This window comes from Anoplopoma fimbria, chromosome 22, assembly GCF_027596085.1.
Source record: "Anoplopoma fimbria isolate UVic2021 breed Golden Eagle Sablefish chromosome 22, Afim_UVic_2022, whole genome shotgun sequence".
NCBI lineage: Eukaryota > Metazoa > Chordata > Actinopteri > Perciformes > Anoplopomatidae > Anoplopoma > Anoplopoma fimbria.
The window spans coordinates 7,698,717-7,718,679 of NC_072470.1; the positions used below are offsets into that span (position 1 = coordinate 7,698,717).

General features: G+C 44.0%; 1 protein-coding gene across 1 annotated transcript in view; it reads right to left on the reverse strand.

Annotated features, from left to right (window-relative positions):
- Positions 1 to 7,358: 7,358 nt before the first annotated feature.
- LOC129111951 (fidgetin-like) overlaps positions 7,359 to 19,963 on the reverse strand; it is a 29,160-nt gene continuing 16,555 nt past the window's right edge. Inside the window, exon 2 of the mRNA XM_054624115.1 lies at positions 7,359 to 9,658. Coding sequence (XP_054480090.1) covers positions 7,413 to 9,658 — 2,246 coding nt within the window. The 3' untranslated portion in view covers positions 7,359 to 7,412. The remainder of the gene's footprint in view (positions 9,659 to 19,963) is intronic.

Sequence of the window (19,963 nt, forward strand, 5' to 3'; positions counted from 1 at the left end):
AGGGAGATATTACTCCACTATATCTTAACATCGCAGATAGTTGTTTGCTGCTATATTAATGCTCTGAGTGTCATGAAATATTCTCCCATATTTGTCACTTATGGCTACTGATTTGTTGCCTAGAGATACAGGTTAACATAAGCATTCGTTTGGAGTTGTGTTTTGTGTCCCCCGGATAATTAAAAGGGCAATATTTACTCTTCTTTTAGCTCTGTTTTGGTCTCCACCAACTCCCGATGGAAATATTTTGCTCTACCTGTGTAACCTGCGTGAACAGGTAGTGAACAGTGGGTCTGTAGGGCTTTAACACTAAAATAAGCTGCCTTCTACTGCTTGTAAACATGAGTAAATAAGAGCTAAAGAGAGAGTGAACTAAAATATTAAAGTTGCGGGCGGGAAAACTAAAACAATGAGCTGAAAAACTGCAGAGTTTGTGATAATTCTGGGTTTTTCAGTAGTAATTTTATTCATGGCTAAAATAAAAGTATTAAGTGCACTTGTTTTCTATCCCTTAAGCAGTATAATTACTGAACTACTATCTGTAATGGACCATTGTACTGCACTCTGTTTACCATACTATTGTCCTGCATGGACAGATGTCAACAGCATGTGAGAGTAAATAGACAATGTGATTAATTTCAAATGGTATGTGAGAATACACAACGTGATTATTATCATTAAATCAGAAAAGGTATGGGTTTTCAAGTTGTATTCAAAGTGAAGCAACGTGCCCCTGATAAAAGAAAGCAAAGGCACTTAGCATGTGTTCTCCTAGTTAAGATTCCCTCTCAGCAGTAATACAATGTTTCTGAGTGTCTGCTGGAAAACAAGTGGAAGGTCAAGAACACGAACAATAGATGTTGATTCCAATTATGTGTAAAGCATTGAACAAGACGCGCTAATGATGGCGTTGTCGGGAGAAAAAAGGTGTTTACGCGCTACTCTCCCAAAGCCCGCGGAACAGTTTATTAGGCGAAGGCTTTTATTTTTCCATAAAGGCTGATAAGACTTCAAATGATTCGAAAAAAAAACAGTCCTGGCATCAGCGCAGCGAAGCAAAGCGCCCGTTGTGTATTTATCTCTGCCGACGCTGCGGAGACAATCAAGACGGAGATGATAGCACATTTTTGGGGAAAATGCAGCGCAGAGGCGTAATGAGACTGCAGCTACTTCAGGAACAAAACCAGACAAAATGATATTTTTTTCTTTTTTCAAAAATGGGTCCTTGTTTTATTCACTCACACCACACACACACACACACAAAAAAAAGAAAAAAACGCCATCGTTTTCAATTAATGAAGCAGGGAATTGAGTCCGAGGTCCTGCGGGATATGGATTAACCGTGATGGCTTGAGGGCCCAATCTCACACTGAGTCTGCGCCGCGGTCTGCATGGAGGAATTTCTCAACCCCCCTCCGACACACACACCTCCACCACCTCCTACCCCCACCCATCCCTCTCTCCTAAGGTGAGTTGCTTCCGCGTGGATCGCCATTAGTGGTGGGGGGAGATAAAACTGTAAGTGTTGCTCCCAATTAGTGCATCAGTGACCGTTCTGTGCCTCCTCCACAGCGAGGCCTGCGAGAAGGGAGGGAGAGAGGGAGGGAGAGAGAGATTGGGAGGACGGATGACAGCAAAGGAGAGAATGGCACAGAGACATTGGCTTTGGAAAGGGAATAAAAGAAAGGGAGTGGGTTATAGAGGTAGCTAGATAAAGAGAGGACAAGAGATGAGAGGGAGTGGGGAGGCGGGGGGAGAAAAGTGACTCAAAAATGGCTTAAGCATTCATTTTGAGTGGCGAGACAGCTCCCATTAACATTTAACGGCGTTTGCGCAACTTGGTGTGGAGGTTAGGATGCAAATGAGGAGGAATTAAAACCGGCCAGAGGTTTTGTCAGTGATGGATTGCAGTCTGGCTGTACTCACCGCTTCCCGGTGTCCATCACGGGCGATTACTGTATAATTAAACCTTATTTCTGGACTCTCTCCCGACGCATAATTACTTGTGTGGGAATGTAACCATCATCTAAAAGCTCCGGCAAGGAGAGAAAAAAAAATGCTTTAGCATTTAGTGTGGCCCGCAGTCATTTCACAGACCAGTGACAGATAGAGCCATCTGATGATCGGCAAAAAGAACAGTCACTTTTAATAAGAGGTGGTGGGGGGGGAAATATCAGGCGACAGTGTGCTGATTATAGGAAAATTAGGCTTTTAAGTGGTAAAGTCCTTTGTGTTATTTGCATAATTTATTCCGGCTTTATCCCCCCCCCCAACCCCTGTTCAACCACCTCTGGTTTCCTTCTTTCTTTCTTTTTTTTTGCGAGCTGTGGGGCAATTTCCTCTCATATTTGAACGGATTGCACATTTAAGACTACTTAAGGAAAATGATCGCTTAGCATATTTTAATTGTCGTGCAAAGAGTGTGCCGAGGTGCGAGGCAAAGCTTACGGAGTAGGGGCCCTTTAAAGTGAAGGGGACACAGGGGCGTTGTGCCGGATGACCCTCCGGGTGCAAACGCATGCACATGGGCCTTTATACTGCTGGAAAAACGTAAAACCTAAAAAAGTCTGCACCCTGATTTGGATAAAAAATCGTGGATGATATTTCCTGTATTGCTCCCCCTCTGCCAAGTTGAGACCAACTGCAGCTTTACCAGTTTGCTGCTTCAGTTTTATAAAGCTCACAGCAACAACAAAAAAAAGGTGAAGAACATGATCACATCTCTTCTTGCTGGTTGCCTCAAACTCTGTAAGAAAAACAGCTTAACATGTGATAGACAAAAAAGAAAAAGCTTCTGTCACAGATAATTCCTGATCATGGCTATAGCATGTTTCAAAGTGGGAAAATAAAGAAAAAACAGCAGCCCTTGCTGCACTCTAACCCCTTCGTTTTTCGAGTTTCCATGGGTAATTATAGAGGCTATACAGCAGCTTCCCACACCTCACTGCCAGCTATATAATGATACCTTGGAAAATGTAGTGGGCTAATGCACATCATTTTCATTAAGAGCGCTCGCGTAATCCAAATTCTTTGTGATGGAGGAAGATAATTAATGCTTTAATGTTTTGGTCTTGCCACTCTCCGCCACAGCAAGAGAAATGAATTGTTACATTTTAATGAGAGAAAGCGACAGCGCCGGCTTCCTGCGCAACACGGATGATTTTATAATTGCACACAAGGGTGACTAACTCAAGGCTCATTAAGACGATTTTTCAGCTGGGCTATTTTCTGGCAGGACAATACATATATTTTCCATTCTACTGATAAATAAATTCTGTAATTAATCTTTTTTTATTATTCTCGGACCAGTAACGTGACGTAAAAAAAACAAAGGACGTACAAGATATAATCTCCCAAGAAAATGTCTTTAATGAATCGTTCGTTGCTGCTTGTACCTAAGATTACATGAAAATACATTGACTGCAAGTATGGCAACATATTCACACATATAAACAAGTGGTGCATTTGTATTGTATGTATAGGTATGTACAACAGAAAAAACACGTTACACTCTGGTTTTAAAGTTGTGCAAGTGTGTTATATATACTAACAATTTATAAAATTCAAACACACTAAATAAAAAACAGAAGAGTGTGCCCACGTATATACACATTCACACGCGCACAACCACAGTAGTTCACAAAAGATTAAAGCAAATGTATTGGATTATACATTTCCGGGTCGCCTTTTCAGCTCGACCCCGACCGTTCCCCTTCCTCACAAATCGCTTGTGAGTGTGTTTTTTTTCTTTTTTGACGTCGGTGTTATCAGGCGTGTGTGTTAGGCCCGTCTGACACACGGTGACAGACACACACACACACACACACACACACACACACACACAAGGCTACGCTTCAGCCTGCGGTTGCACCATCAGCTCAATGTTTTAAGTACAGTCATCTGAGGTAGACTGCGCAAAACTTCATGGTGTTATTCTCTCCACTCTCATTTTTTCGTTTTCTTTTGTTTTTATTTTTCGATGCATTTTTTCCCACAAATGTCTGACATTTGGATAAATCAAATACCACGTGTGTTTTGTAGCCATGAGGTAGAAATGCTTTAAAGAAGTATTCTAGCATCCATTTAAAGAAAAAGGTTTTTAAAAAAAGCTAGATTTAAACACCATGTAGAAAAAAAAAGGTCAAGACACAAAAAAAGAAAGGACCACAAAAACACGTAACAAACAAGCGTAGCATCGACCGGCGGTGTTTTCAAGTCGTTCTGTGTTCGTCTGCCATGGAGCCTGTGCTGTTGTTGTGTGCTCTGAAGTGCATTAGTAGGTTTCTCTGTTCTAAAGGGACTCTCCCTCCAGAGGATTTGCTGACAGAAGGAATTCTGGTCCAGATTGTTTTGAGGGTGTTTTTTTTTTTTCTTCTTCTGACGGACCACTCTCCCTTTCCCCCCCTCTTGTGCTGCCGCCACACCGCCTGGCTGTCTTTCCTTCCCCGTCAATTTTGCTGATGCTCAGCAGAACCCCCCTACCCCCACCCCCACCCCACCCCCTCAGCCCCACGAACACCACCCCACATCAGGTGCTGCACTGACGGTGCCTCGTACATACAGTATGTAGCTCCTACTTTATATAAAAGAAAAAGCAGGATGTACAATATAAGTGTAAAAACTGATCATCGGTCTCCTTCAGGATAAATACCAGACAGACGAAGCAAATAAACCTCAACAAAATTACATTATTACACACAAAATGCTTCAGTGCACGGACATTAAAACTACCATAAGCACTGCTGTGTCACACAACAGTGGAGCTGTAAGGACGGCATCTTACACGGTGACAAGGAGGAGAGACACACAAAAAAAAATACATTCCAATGCGACACAATGGGACACAGATAACCTTCAGGGACGAAGGACTTTTAACAGCAGTGCCACAATTCCCCACTCATGTTACAAAGCTTTTTTAGCCAACTCAAGTATGTATCCAAATGCATTTATCTGTGTAATTATGTGAAAAATTCAAACTGAGCAACACAGTTACAGATGAGGAAAAAAAAAAACAGCTTTTTGAATTGGATTAGTACGTCTGGGGTTGTCATTTTGTTAACATTTTTTTGATTGTAACTTGATTAAAATAGTGTCTTTAAAGTTTAGTTGTCTGTGAACACCCGCTGGTTGGACAACAATAATACTATTTGCATTACAGAGGTGTCAATCAATCAGAATTGCGATTATCAAATTACCTCTGGCCTTGAGCAAAAACAGTAATTTACTGTCTACTTTCCACACTTGTAAAAAAGCATGTAAGATATGTGCTGGATGAATGACCTTGTCTAATTTAAATTATAGGACTGGCATCCCATTCTACAGATAATCCAGTTCAAATGCAGCTGAACAGCGTGAGTGACAAGGCAACTTTGCAAAATCCATATTTCCATATCTAGGTTGTGACACCTATCAAATCCAACTTAAAAACTGGGAGGATATCTGGAATGAGCTCCCTTAATCCTTGTTATAAAAAATACAGATTTTCCTTGAACGCAATAGATGAGCTGCTTACTGATTTCCAATAGAGCATTTCTGGCTGAAACCAACTGGAGTAAACTAGATGAAATTATAAGATAAGATACACCTTTATCGATCCCCAGCAGGGAAATCAGTGAACTGACATTAAGTCAAACATTTAATTTGCACAAAGAGATACAGTAAATTGTCTTTGATATCACTGTGATCTAAAAGAGTTGTGTGAGATTTTGGGAAACATGGTTATTTGCTTTCTTGCCGAGAGTTATATGAGAATGTCAATACCGCTCTCATGTTTTGGTCTTCAATATGAACTATAAAAACAAATTTAGTTACGTTCTGACCGAGCCAGACTAGCTGGTTCCGTTTTTATGCTGAGTTAAGTTGACCGGCTATCGGCACTAGCTGGATCTTCTCATCTGCAAGAAAGTAAATGAGTGTATTTCCCAAACTATCCAACTCTTCCTTTAGATTTTTGGGGGGGGAGTTTCTGGCATCAAATTTATCCATGTCAGAGAATATATATATATCTAAATAACATGACAACAACAAATTGTTGTTTTAAGACTTCAGCTTTCATACAGATTAAACAAGCGAAAATATAAAACAAATTTTGTTACGTTTTGACCGAGCTAGGCTCGCTGGTTCTCCGTTTTCAGATTTTTATGCCAAGATAAGCTAACTGACTAACCGCACTAGCTGGATCTTCTACTTTCGGTAAGAAAGCAAATGAGTGTATTTCCCAAAAAGTAGATTTAGAAAATATTTTTTTGCAGGACTTTTTAGCATCAAGTTCCGCCATGTCTAAGAAAACATCCTCACTCACTAAATAATATGACAAATGAGCTGATAATATACGCAGAAGTTAGCTGACAAACTGATGGAGCCTCCATGCAGCCTAACAATAAAGCCTAGATCGCTTGTATAAACAATGCTGATTATGGTTGTTTTAATAAATATACAACTCCCATCTCCACAACACCTGCCCGTCTCTCAGAAACCCCCCAAAAATGTTATATAAAAAAAAAAAGTGATGGACATAAGCTTCAGGATTTGTCAAGTAAACACAGGTAACTTAAGCACCTGCTGTGAGGAAAAGAAAAAAAGAAATAATGTCTCTCGCTTTTGATTATGTCCCATCATTCCAGAAAATATCTATTACATTCATTGTCACCTCTTTGCTATTTATCCTAGCCAGTCGAGGTACAGCTAACACTGCTTCGCTAAACTTAAACCAAGCCAAACCAACTTCGAGTTCTCCCCTCAGATCTTAGTGCTTTTTATCGTCAAGATATCTTGAGGTACTATACAATTCACAAACGCTTTCCTGAGTTTTGTTTGTAACGTTTGTTTGTTTTGCAGACACGGGATCAGAAGAGATGAGTGCTAGCCAGGGCCCAGACTACTGCCGCCCTGACCCATTACTGCTCCTGGCAGGGCAATAAAGAATGACTGACCGCCAGCGATGGCGACTGCCAATCTCTGTTTTTCAGACTCGCTGCTGAAGTTTTAAAGCTCTTAATAATCGTCAGCTCATGCCATGAATGTAGATCGTGAAGCAAATTAACAAAGAAAAGAAAATCAGAAAGCACCACTTCAGGCACTTGGATAGCCAACTAAATCTCAAGAACAAGAACAGAACGATATATATACACAGACACTGGGGCGTCTCTTCTGGAGCCAACTTGCTTGCAATGTGTAAACAATGCCTGGCTTTCTGGAGTGTCAAGCATTCAAATTAAAAGTCTTGCTCATTAACTGCAAACCTGCCAGTTGTCTCATCAAACCAGGTCTCCCGGCGCGTCTAAAACCCTGCTTGTGAGAACTCAGTGGGCTTGTGTTGGCCTTCTGTGTGCCTCTCCCTCCAGCACAATGCTTCTGCCCTGAGGGGAGGAATTGTGGATGCCTCTTTTTTCTCAAGGGCGGAATCTATCTTTTCACTGGCTGCAGCCGAACATTTTGTTCCACTCAGTGTACGTGTCAATCTCTTTCTGTGATATACTGGCTTGGAATTTACAAAAGACACTCTCGAAGTCCTGGTAGGTGAGGGGCCTGACCTGTCCCCGGGGCATCATACCCGACATGTCCATGCCCTGTGCAGAGACGTGTAACAGACCCACAAGGGCCTCCTGGCAGAGTCTGGCCAAGTCCAGGCCGGAGAAACCCTCGGTACGCTGGACCAGCAGCGCCAGCTCTTCCTCGCTCAAGCAGTATTTGTGCTGAGATTGAGCCAGGAGCTGGCCCACGATCTGGTGTCGGGCCCCGCCGTCCGGCAGGGGTACAAGGACCCTCCGAGCAAAGTACCTGCGCAGCCCTTCGTCCATGTCCTGGGGTCTGCTCGTGGAGCAGACCACCAACACTTGGTTGCCTCCGTCCTCACCTGAGCCCATGAGAAGTGAGTCCAACTGGGCGAGGAGCTCCCCCTTCAGTCGATTGATGGGGCTCTCTTCGCTGAGGTGGGCCGACAGCAGCATGTCCACCTCGCTGATGAACAGTACGGAAGGCTGCCGGCAGCGCGCCACAAGGAAGGACGCTCGGATGATTTTATCCCCTTCCGCCAGCCACTTGGTTGCCAACGTGGAGCCGTTGAGCTGAAGGAAGGGGGCCCCCAGCTGGCTGGCCAGGCAGCGACCCAGCAACGTCCTGCCACTGCCCCTGGGGCCAAACAGCAATACGCAACGTGGGGCTGGTCCTAAACTGCTGAACATGTCCGGGCGAAGAATTGGCCACAGGACCTCCTCCTTTAGGGTTGCCTTGGCCAGTTCTAGTCCTGCAATGTCACTCCAATCGACTGGGGGCCCCTGCTGAACAATTTCAGAGGTAACCATGTCTAGGAGGTGGGGGTCACTGGTTTTGAGCTGCTCTTCAGCAGGCCGGGAGGAGGAAGTGGATGAGGAGAGGTGGTGACGGTGGTCATCAGCGCCTTGCTCACTGAGGGAAGGGGAGGTGAAGCTGGCAATGGAATCTGTTGAGCGGGAACCCCCCAGGGTGGAGGTGACATAGGCCGGTGGAGTCAGCGGACCACCTGTTGCCTGGCTGCTGTACTTCCTCTGCTGCTGCTCCGAGGACATCGTGGACTGCTTCTGAGGATTAAAAGGTAAAGACGACTTTTCAGCACCTCTGTCGTATCCACCGCCGCTGCCGCTGTTGGAGCCTCCGTTGGCGCTGCTGCTGTCAGCTATCCTGTACATGGGGCTCTCAGCCGAGCTCCGGGACTGGCTGTAGCCGAAGTTACCGTAAGCGGAGTCTATCTCCCCTTGGCCTGTCATGTAGAAGGCTTTCCTCTTCAGCGAGTTGGAGGAGCTACTGTTAAGAGGCGTGGGGGCGATTGGGGTCAGGTTGTGGCTCTGGTACGGGTATCCAGGTAAAGCAGAAGAGGGGGGAAGGGGTGTAGGTGCAGCGATGCCTGAGGGGAGGTATGAGGATGGAGGGGGTGCTCCCCCAGGGCTGTATCCTGGCCCGACTGAGCTCTGAGCTGGGTAGCCTGCTGGGGGGTAATTATAACTAGACAAGTTGGGGGAGCCTCCGTTGTAAGCTGGGACTAAAGTGGGGTGGGAGGGTGGCGGAGGGGGCGGCTGCAGGAGCCCAGAGCTGTGCAGGGGTGAGGGAAGCGCCGGGGCGGGGGCGGACTGGGAGCTGTAACTACTGTGCAGGTAGGAGCTGCCGTATGGGGGGCCGTATTCCTGAGAGGGCATGGAGGAGGTGTGGAGGGCGGTGGCGGTGTGGCTCCCACAGCTGCTGCTGGAGTAGCTGGGCTCGCTTAGGGTGCTGGAGGCCAGGCCCGGAGAGCTGCACATGCCAGACACCACCTCCGAGGCCGCCGCCACCCCTCCCTTCCTGATGGAAACCCCCTCGGGGATGCAGCTCATGGGGTAGACGCCGTCCTGCCAGGGCTCCGATTCACCTTTGCGTCCGTTCATCATCCCAGGGCCCTCCGAGTAGGAGCCCGGCATCTCCAGGATGCCGGAATACTTCTCGGCATACTTCTTGAGCAGGTTGGAGGCGGTGAGGGCCGAGATGTCGTCATTGGCCCAGGCGTACTGGTAGGCGGCCGAGCGCTGCAGGTGGCCGGGCACCGCCCTGTAGGCCTCGGCCTTGTGGGCTGGCGAGCGCGTGGTGGAGGAGATGTCGAAGTGCTGTTCGGCCCACTGGCTGTGCTCCGGGGTCCACTGCATCTTTAAGCCTGGGAGAAACGGAGAAAAAGATGCACGTGAACACAAGACACGCTAAAATCATTGAGGCAGTAATTAAAAATGACAACACCTTCAAATTGCCTTGGATGGAGGGCAGTCAATTAAAAAGGTGATATTCATCTGGAGGCTTGTGAGCGTGGTGCTCTTTATTTTTTATCTATTGTTCTTCCTGATACATATTATGAGAGGGTTTCGTGTTAATTTCTACAGATCCTAAGACGAGTGGGTGTCGGCAGGTATAGTGCGGCACAGAGGGATTGTGGGATGGCTGGTTGCGGCAGCCCTAATGCACCCTGGCCAGACCAATAAGACAGAGGCATTGAGGGTCACTCTATAATCCCCGGCTCATCTGAGGTGGCTGGAGATGGGTTTGAAAATGCGCCTCGCAGAGTACCACAAAGCAACACGCACACACACGCACACACACACACACACACACACCCCCCTTTGCTCATGATGCTTTCATCACACACGTACACACACACACATCCGTGCTCAGACACACAGGCGTTTTTAAAAAAAAAAAAAAAACTACCTATGCTTGCACTCAGGCGTGGCGTGCACACACACACACACACACACACACACACACACACACACACACACACACACACACACACACACACACACACACACACACACACACACACACACACGAGCCTCACATCCACTGACCCAGACGGACAAACACGGGAGCGCGCGCACAGGAGCTGCAACGAGCAATGAATTACAACACATTGTGTCTCAAGCTTAGTTCCTGTCTGCACAGCTCCACCTTGACCTCTCTCTCTCTCTCTCTCTCTCCACCGCTCTCTTTACCTTCCTGTCTACCTCTCTTCTTCATGCCTCCCTGCCGCCTCGTCCCCCCAACCCCCCCCCCACCTCTCTTCTTTGCTTTTTTTTTTGTGTCCTCCATTTTCCACCCCCTCCTCCTCCTAGATCCTCCTTTATTTCTCTTTACCTCCCTTTTTATTCTGACTCCCATCTATTTCGATATCTCTCCTTTTTCATTCCCCCTTTTCCTTCGTGGCCGCCCCTCCTCTTATTTACTCCCTGTGTGTGTGCTTGCTTCGCCTCCTCCCCTCCCCTCCCCTCCCCTCCCTCCTTGCTCCATCTCATCTCAGACACACTCACCTGGCTCTCCCCTTTATTGCCTCAGGAGGCTTGAGAGCCACTGTTTCCTTTAATCCCAGCCAATGCCATCTGCAAACACTGACAGTTGCGTGGCGACTCCATCGTTGTCGCACTATCAAAGCCGTGGCGGCATCAAAGGCTGGACGGGGCGTAAATCACAGCCGCCGCGGCAGATTGAACACCCCGTTTGATTTGACTTAGTGCACACAAATAAAGGATAATATCGGTGTCATTTAGGCTGCTTCCTCCCGACTTATTGACTGGCTGCGGATGCATGTAGGGATCCACAGCTGGGGGTCTGGTGAGCGAGTGCCTGCTTCAGAATTGGTTCGTGTGTGTGTGTTTGTCTGAGTGGAGCGGGGAAAGCACAATGAAATCCATTCATAGAGGAGCAAATCTTCCCCTTCCTCCCATCCACTTATGCTACTGCAAACACACACACACACACACACACACACACACACACACAAAAAAAAAGCAGACACATACACGTTCACACTCTCTTGCTCTCTCTTCCGAGGCCCTGTGTTTGTTTGGTAACAACACAGAGGAGGGAGGGAATCCCCAGACTCCTATTTCCTCTCTTGATTCTCCTCTCCAGCCATCTCTCAGCAGACGCCACTGGCTAATTAGCAGAATGGCGATCTGCTAATTGTGTTAATTTACAACATTTTAGCCGAGGGGAGTCTAGCAGGGGCTGGCAAGCCTGTCAACCCCCCCCCCCCCCCCCCAGCATAGCGAGCAGGGGACCCCTCAGACAAAAGGCTTAGCAGAGGAAAGTTTTGTATTAGCTGGGAGGCTGCTTTCATATTGAGAATATATAAGCAGTACTATCAAGGAGAAGATGTACAAGTCAGGACTACTGAACAAAATAAGGGAAAATTAGGCTCCAGGCTATATTTCACAGCAGCCTGGTTTGTAGACACCATTATACTGTTATGTGGATCCAAAAAAGGATGTATTTTGTCATTTCGTCAATATGGCAATCCTATCTAATAACTGTTGGTTTATTCTCCCTAATACAGTGTGATCCCAACACAAACAAATAACATCCTTGTTGGACTCGTGTCTCGTTTAAGAGCTTTTAAAGTCGGGGTTGTTCGCGGTATCGTATTCTCGGAGCCAAGTGTTTGATCTACGGCCGGGAGCAAAACGCCGGTTTGGCGGTGCACGTGGAATCTCTGTAATTTCAACATTAGCTCACTAATAGATAATACGTAGTCGAGGAAAGTAGGGAGGAAAAAGGCTCCGAGGCCAGATCCAGCCTTCTGTAGTCTTGGAGGAGGTTTGCAGACGCTTTGGAGCTGTGTCGGTGACCGCGGGGGTCAATCTATGTATCTCTACATTCTGCAGAAGTATCCACCTTCACGTGCCATTTAATGCTGCAGTAAGTAGTCAGTGATTGAGTTCTATTGACCACCGTTTGTGATCGAGGTATCCCAACAATGTCTTCAAGTACTTCACCTTGGCCTTTACTCTGACTGTGTAGTTAGTGTATTCTGGCTTTATATCAAAGTTACTGCCTGGCTTGCTTTTTTCCTGACCTGCCGTTGCACTTCAATGCTCTCTTTGTTGCTAGGGCTGTGTGTTGGCAAGAATCTAGCGATATAATGTGTGTCATGATATCAGGGTTCAATATATATCTCGATATATTGTGATATTGTAAGCAAAGTGGTATGTTTCATTTTTTTCAATCTAAATGTAGTCAGTTTATAGAACACAGATACAAAGTCTGAGTAAAAACAGTGATTATGTTATGTTATGCACTATTCAAGTGTCTTGATATTTTCTTACAAGCCTGTATGTGTCACAGTACACACTTTACAAGACAGCTAACAATAGCTAACAATAGCTACTTCTGCTTAAAGCTAGCTGCTGAGTTAGCAGCCACTAGCTTTAGCTAAAGGCATATTTACAACATTTTTCCATAACTTGTAATAAAAAATTTGAACCATCATTTTGCTAATTCAAATACCAAACCAGCCATTACATAGAAAAAAAAAATGCCTTTCTAGCCTTGGTAAAAAAGCATAGCCTAGTTTAACATTGTAGCAGTTAACGCCATCAATTTGTTGTGGCTACCATTAAATAACATTCACTTATCAATTTCAATATCAAGGGTGTAGATTTTAAAATTCTACAAAAGTATACAAATACATCTTTAATTGAGATGTCTATTATGAATGGCTGTGAAAGGGTGAAAAGCACTTTGACTGGTCGGAAGACTCCAAAATTGTGAGGCGAGAGACTGCATCTTACAATTATGTTGTTTCAACACAATAATCTGTTGATTTAACACGTCTGTTAATATAGCAGCACCGCATCATAAACAAGCAACAATATTTTGGCGTGTTGAAACAGACGTGTGTTGGCACTCTCACGATCAATTGGCCTGTTTTACGGCTTCATTTCAAGTGCTGGGCCTCTAGTTCAACTCTTCAGTGCAGGGAGGCGAGCAGAGAAAAGGATGGGCATGTAAAGAAGCGAGGATGGAGAGGGAAGGGGAGAGGATGTGGGGGAGCAGAAAAAAAAAAAAAAAATAAAAAAAGCCTTATGAATCGCACTCGTTCTCTTCCCTCCGCTTAGTTTGACACTCCATCAAACTGCGCTGTGTCCTCCATTTAAAGAAACATGAATCTTTCTAATTCCGCCATTAATAAAGATAACATATATAAAAGAGTGTGTCAGGCTCCATCAGGGCTTTCATCTCCTCTATAATGAGGTTAATGCCGAGACGCAGTGATTACCGCGGCAATGCAAATGAAGGCCAAATGATAACTTGCACTATTTAAATAAGGTAATAGCGATTACTCCACGTTATTCAAATGAGGAGGGATACTTTGAACCGAGCGCTTTGAACTCGCCGCTCCTGCTTCCGAAAAAAACATATGAAAGGGATGGGAGGATTGACTTTGGAATCTGTGTGTATCCTCTAATTCAATGTGATGTAAACCAAGGGCAACGAGCAGAAGCAAAGTCACATAATGTGGCGGCGCAAGGGTGGGCGGCGTCGACTGGAAAGATATTTAAGGTAGCCTGACTACTTTTTTTCCTCATTTTTAAAAAAAGACCTTAAAAAGTAATTGAGAAGTGAATTTTACTGAGAAAAAGAAAAGACGTGGAACAAAATAAACACAAATAACCTTTGTGTTTTCCTCTGGGTGTTAAAAACGACTCTGAATGCCACCTATTTATTTCCAAAAACTTCCAAGGATATTTTTGGGGGTTTCAAATTTGAAAATAATTCAGTAGAACTCGATTTGCCCAAGCTTTTCACATTGAAATTAGTGTATTCTGGCTGCGATTCATTCAATAATTAATATTTTTGGGAAACAACGATCTTGTAAGGTTTTTTTTGAGGCCTGGGGGAAATTCACGATGGACACATTTCAGTGTGAGGGTAAAAAAAAGAAAAACGGATGGAGAGAGAGATCGTGCACTCAGCTGAGACAACATCCAACAGAAATCTCCACCTTCTGAAGCGTCAAGCCTGCCAGCGCTTCGTTTTTCCCCCCCCTTCTTCTTCTTCTTCTTCTTCTTCTTCTCCTCCTCCTCCAGCCTCCACACAGAGAAGCCTAATCATTCTCATTACACTCGGCGTCCATCTGCATCAACAGAGCTGCCTATTACCGTTTGCTCGGCGTGTGTGTGTGTGTGTGTGCGTGTGTGTGCAGTAAACAGCTCTTTAGAGAGAGCTAATGAGCTCTTTTAAGTCTGTCCGCTGTGTGATTCCGCAAGCGGGGTGTCAGAGCAAACTGCCCATTTTGGTAACGTCATAATTAAGCCGTGTGTGAGGAAGACGAGATGCCAGGGCGCACACACACACACACACACACACACACACACACACACACACACACACACACACACACACACACACACACACACACACAAACCCTGAGACAAGATGTACAAATGTGTGTGCCCTTCTTTTTTTGTCTTTATAACACCAACAGACACTGAAGACCTTCAAAAACAAGCTATCATGTTATATATATATATATATATATATATATATATATATATATATATATAAAGAGTGTAGGAGGAGAAGCTGTATGACAGGCGATAACTTCATCAAAAGAGACCTGTTTTCACACACCACCGGGGAAATCTAACCGCTTATTCAAATCCTTATCAAATACACCAGAGGGCATCTTTTAACCTCTAAATCGCTGCACGCACACACAAAAGAAGAAAAAAAAACACATGCATGTAGCTACTGTTTTATGAGTGTGTGCTCAGGGCCTCGTGTGTGTCTGACAACCTCCGGACCACCTTGTTAATGAGTCCAGCACACTGTGACTAAGCCACAGGCTACGCTGTATTGGCACACAACCTGCAGCGGAGAGTCAAATAATGTGATTAGGTCTTCCAAAAGGCAATTAATTATGAAATTAGTCATGAGCTGGTGTCACACACACACACACACGAGCGTTCACGTCTTCTTCCGAGCAACAGTCGCGGTGAAAAGTGGCAAAAACTTCTAAAAAAGATCTAATTACGAGTGATTTGTTTGGAATCAGAATTTTTAAAAAAAAAAGACAAAATGTGTGAACTAAACTACTCTTGAGGCGACATAAAAAGCCAGACTCCCTCCTACTGCAAACAGCCAACGAGAATTTTCGAATCGGCGTCTTTGAAGCCAGCGATTCGAGCCCGGCCCGCGGCTTACCATTACAGCGACTCGAAAGTCTGTCGCGGAGCAACGGCGCCGACGACGACAACAACATCAACAACAGATAAGGGGAAGTAAACAGAGCGAGTTCAAAGTCTAGACGGCGAGCAGTGACCGGGGAGAGATGAGCTGTCACTAACTCAAAGACAGTAACGGGGGGAGGGTTGCGGGGGGAGAGAGACTGCTGTAAAGATGACAGCTCTGAGCTGCGATATAAGGATATTTGACAAATGACAGCATCTCTAAAAAAAAAAAAATCAAATATTCATTGTAATCTGTGATCTCTGACCTTGTGATAAGTTTTACGACCATCAAAGTTTGAAACGTCTTTGTGGAGCAGATTGGAAGTAAAAAAGAAAAATCCAGCTTTGGTTCTGCTATGTAAATGTTAAAAATATTAGGGTGTATTTAATGACAACTCTAAATTTAGCTCGCGGGGAGAAATCAGACTGAACACGCTATAAATCCTGCACTAAATTCCAGAGGCATATCATCCTCACCCCCGCCAGCCGGGTATCAGATCTTCCTCGGAGCTGTATAAATTGACACTGTCTAAATTTCCTTTTTTACTAGACGGACTATTGAATGGGTGGGTTAAATGGGTAGGGCGCAGTTAAACAAATGCTCCGGATCAAGGAAATTGTGCGTGGCTTCTTTTGTCATTCAGGGAGGAAATTGAGAGATATTCGGGGGGGGCTCGGAGCCGGCTAACGCGTGGCATTCATCTATAATGCACTCGGCCTGTCCGTCAGCCACTCCATTTCCTGTGACTAGCGCAGCGTGCCTAATCACCCGGCTCGGTGCGGGGCTCCTTCCTCAAAGACAGGCCTGCGCACACACACACACACACACACACACACACACACACACACACACACACGCGCGCGCGCGCGAATGAAGACAGACACATGCATGACATGCTAACGTGACTAGGAACATCAGGCCCGCTGTGGCGGACAGATTATTATTATCAGGGGAACGGAACATCTGTAAGGATATGAGCTTAATGTAAATCATATTTAGGGTTGGAGTTACATTAGAGGATTACCTACAGGCAAATAGATTTTTGTGCAACCCAAACATTGCTCTTTATTGATGACTTATTACTGATCTATATAGCATTAATAAACAATTTATTAACTTAATAAAGCCAATAGCAACAACGTGTGCAACCCTAGGTGTGTTTATCAAGTGAATAGAATAGAATCTAATTAATACAGATTAAAAAAGGCCACCGGGGCAAATTTGTGATTATGATATTGGGCTATACTAATAAATTGTATTGAACTGAATTCTTATTTCTGATCTACAAAGCATTAACAAACATTTTAGTCACTTAATGAAGCCATCAGGAGCTACTTACTCATAATCTATAATCCCCTTACAATGCATAGTTAATTTATGGTTTTAAAGTTGTTACTTTTGGCTTTAAGTTACTTTTTATTTCTGATCTATAAAGCATTAACAAACACTTTATTAACTTAATAAACCCATTAGCAACAACTTACTCATGATCTATAAACCCCTTATAATGCATAGTTAATTTAAGGTTTATAAATTGTAATTTCTGGCTTTATTAAGTTAATGTTTGTTTCTGATCTATACAGCATTAACAAACAGTTTATTAACTTTATAAAGCTATTAGTAGCAATATAGTCATTACCTTTAAACTCATTCTATTCCATTGTTAATCAATGGTTAATAAGTTGTTACTTTTGGCTTTATTAAGTTAATTCTTTATACTGATCTACAAACATCAATAAACAATTTAAAAACTTGATAAAGAAATAAGTAGCGACTGACGAAAATATGTAATATTAAGGATCAATAACTTGTTACTTCTGGCTTTATCAAGTTCATTATATCACTGAGCTTACATTAACTAAACAATTAAAAAACCTCCAAGGCTTTAGCAACTGCTTTTAATTATTTATCAAAGTTTTATAAGTTAACTTGTTACTAATGACTTTAATAAATCATTTAAGTCATATAACTCATATATTAACAATAATCAGCAATGTGTGAACTTTATAAAATTATTATAAAAACATATTCAACTTTAATATATGTTGTTACTAAAGCCATACTAAGTGAACTTATCATTTTTTCAATTCATTTTGACTTAATAAAGTGTTCTGTATCAATTTAATAAGTATACTTTATTAAGGGTTTACAAGTAGTTACTTAAGTGTACCCTGTGAATATATTTTTAAATATTAGTAAATACTTGAGCAACATGATAAATCCATTAGCAATGATGAATCATTCTTTATTAAGTTGTTACTAATGGGTTTATTAAGTTAATAAATCAGTTATAAGTCATATTACTGATCTGCAAAAGCACTTATGAACAATTTAACTCAATAAAGCCATTAGTGGCAATTCATAAACCCATACTTTAAGGGTTTATACATTTCAAATTATAATATTAATGTGTAATAAATAACTTTATTTTTGATTTATAAACTGTAATCTCTGCAGTATGTCTCATTAGAAAGTGTTGTCTCCACATTGCAGCTTAACAGTTTGGCAACACCAGCCGAAGTAATGCTTGACGGACTGATTCTTACTTTGCAAGACAAGTAACAAAGCAAACAAGTTGTGAGACTTAACGTCCTCCTACACTGGTGTCCATTACAGCTGCACCGCCCGTGTCTACAGTGTTTGTCAGGTGACAGCAGGAGCAGCTCCACATCTACATTCCCCCGGAAAACGGCTCCCGAGGCGGCGGCCGCTGTGTGCTCCTACCTGAGGCGTGGCCCCGGGGTTAACGTGGGCCACGTACTATCAATACTCCTCTGACGCCCGGATCCATACCTGTGAACCACCACCACTTTGTTTACCTGTGTGCTCCGTAATTAAAATAGATTTCTGAGAGGAGGCCTAATCCTTTCAGAAATGACATCGATCTAGCGGCCGCTAGAAAGCTGCGGCGGAACTTTGTCGGGATTTTGTCCTCTCCCCTATACACTCTTTCCTGTACGAGGACGCTCTCGGCCCCCTTTTCCTCCTGGTGGAAAACTTTGGAAAGTCCTCGACATGAAGGACGTCATTTAGTGCCGGGCATTGAGGGGGGGAATGGAGAGGGGGCTGCAGTAGAAAGGTGGCAGGTGGAGATAATAGAGAGGGAGCCTCTAACCTCGTCCAAAGCTGTCTGTCTTCGTAAATAAAATGAGATAATTATTGAGTGAACAACATTATACGCCGACGACGACGCACTCTTTTCTTCTGCTCCCCCTCTCCCGCCGGCGCAGTTGTAAATCTCAACAAACGCGGGGCTTTTGGACATTAAGTGCTCACTAAGCACAGTGGATGCATCATATTTCAAGAGCAGGCGTTGTGTGGGTGAGGAGCTGGGGGGAGGGAGAATGGAGTGTAATGGTTATCCATTATCTTATACGGCAACGGCGGCAATGATCATTTTCAAGTGACTCATTTCTGGAAGTACCTATCTATTGGCCACTTCGTGAGAAGACTTTGATGGCTAATCCAAAACAACCATTCAGAGGTCATTTGCCGCGGCAGCGCCGAGACACTCGGCACAAGAGAAACGCTCCCTCATTATTCAAATGCGATCCTCGGGGGGGGAAAGATCCACATCACAAACAAGCGGGCGCCGGCAGCACCCCGGAGTGGGCGATTTACCTACGCAGCACACTCCGGCCCAGAGTGGAAAACGTTAACAATGCATCAACAAATGAATATATCACAATCCAAGTAAGAGTTTGAAAAGCGCAGAAAAGGAGATATTTGTCATGGGAATTAAATACTGATGCTGGAGTGTATTAACATATCAATGATCCCACTTGTGGGGGAAAAAAAGCTTCAATAGTATCCGGAAACCTTCGTATTATTCAATCATATTATATTTTTCTGCCTAGGTATTTTAAGAAGTGTGGGTGTGATGTTTGTTTGTGTGTGGTCTCGGCTCCACATGAATGGTTACTTAACACCACACTGATTTCCCCTCAGCAGTTAGAGAAAAAAAAACAGCCGATGCTCATTGATGCATCGCCGTGTTTGTTGCCGCCAGGCTGTGTGTGTGTGTGTGTGTGGACGTGTGTGTGTGTGCGCATATGTCTGTGTGTGTGTTTGCTGGCACATAGACAGACAGCCCAGGAGTGACTGCCGGAGTGTCACCATCTGTGGATGCATTTATGTCTGTCTGCACTGGGCTGTATGTGTGTGTGTTTATTTATGTGTGTGTGGTGGTGGTGAGGGTGGTGGTGTGTATGGGGGTGGGAGTCAGACGGTAGACTGGACCAAAGCTCCATGGTTTGCTACTTCCGACAGCAGCAGGAAAACTCTGTGCCAAATACTAACTACACTGTAAAAACTGTCAATTTTAGCAATTTCCAGATTTAAGATAATATTCTTAAAATATTTTTCTCTTCAAAATAAGTAAAGCATTGTGCTAGAAAGCTGAGAAAAAAATAAAAAAATATATAAAATAATGTACTGAAATTGAAATTATTGATAAAAG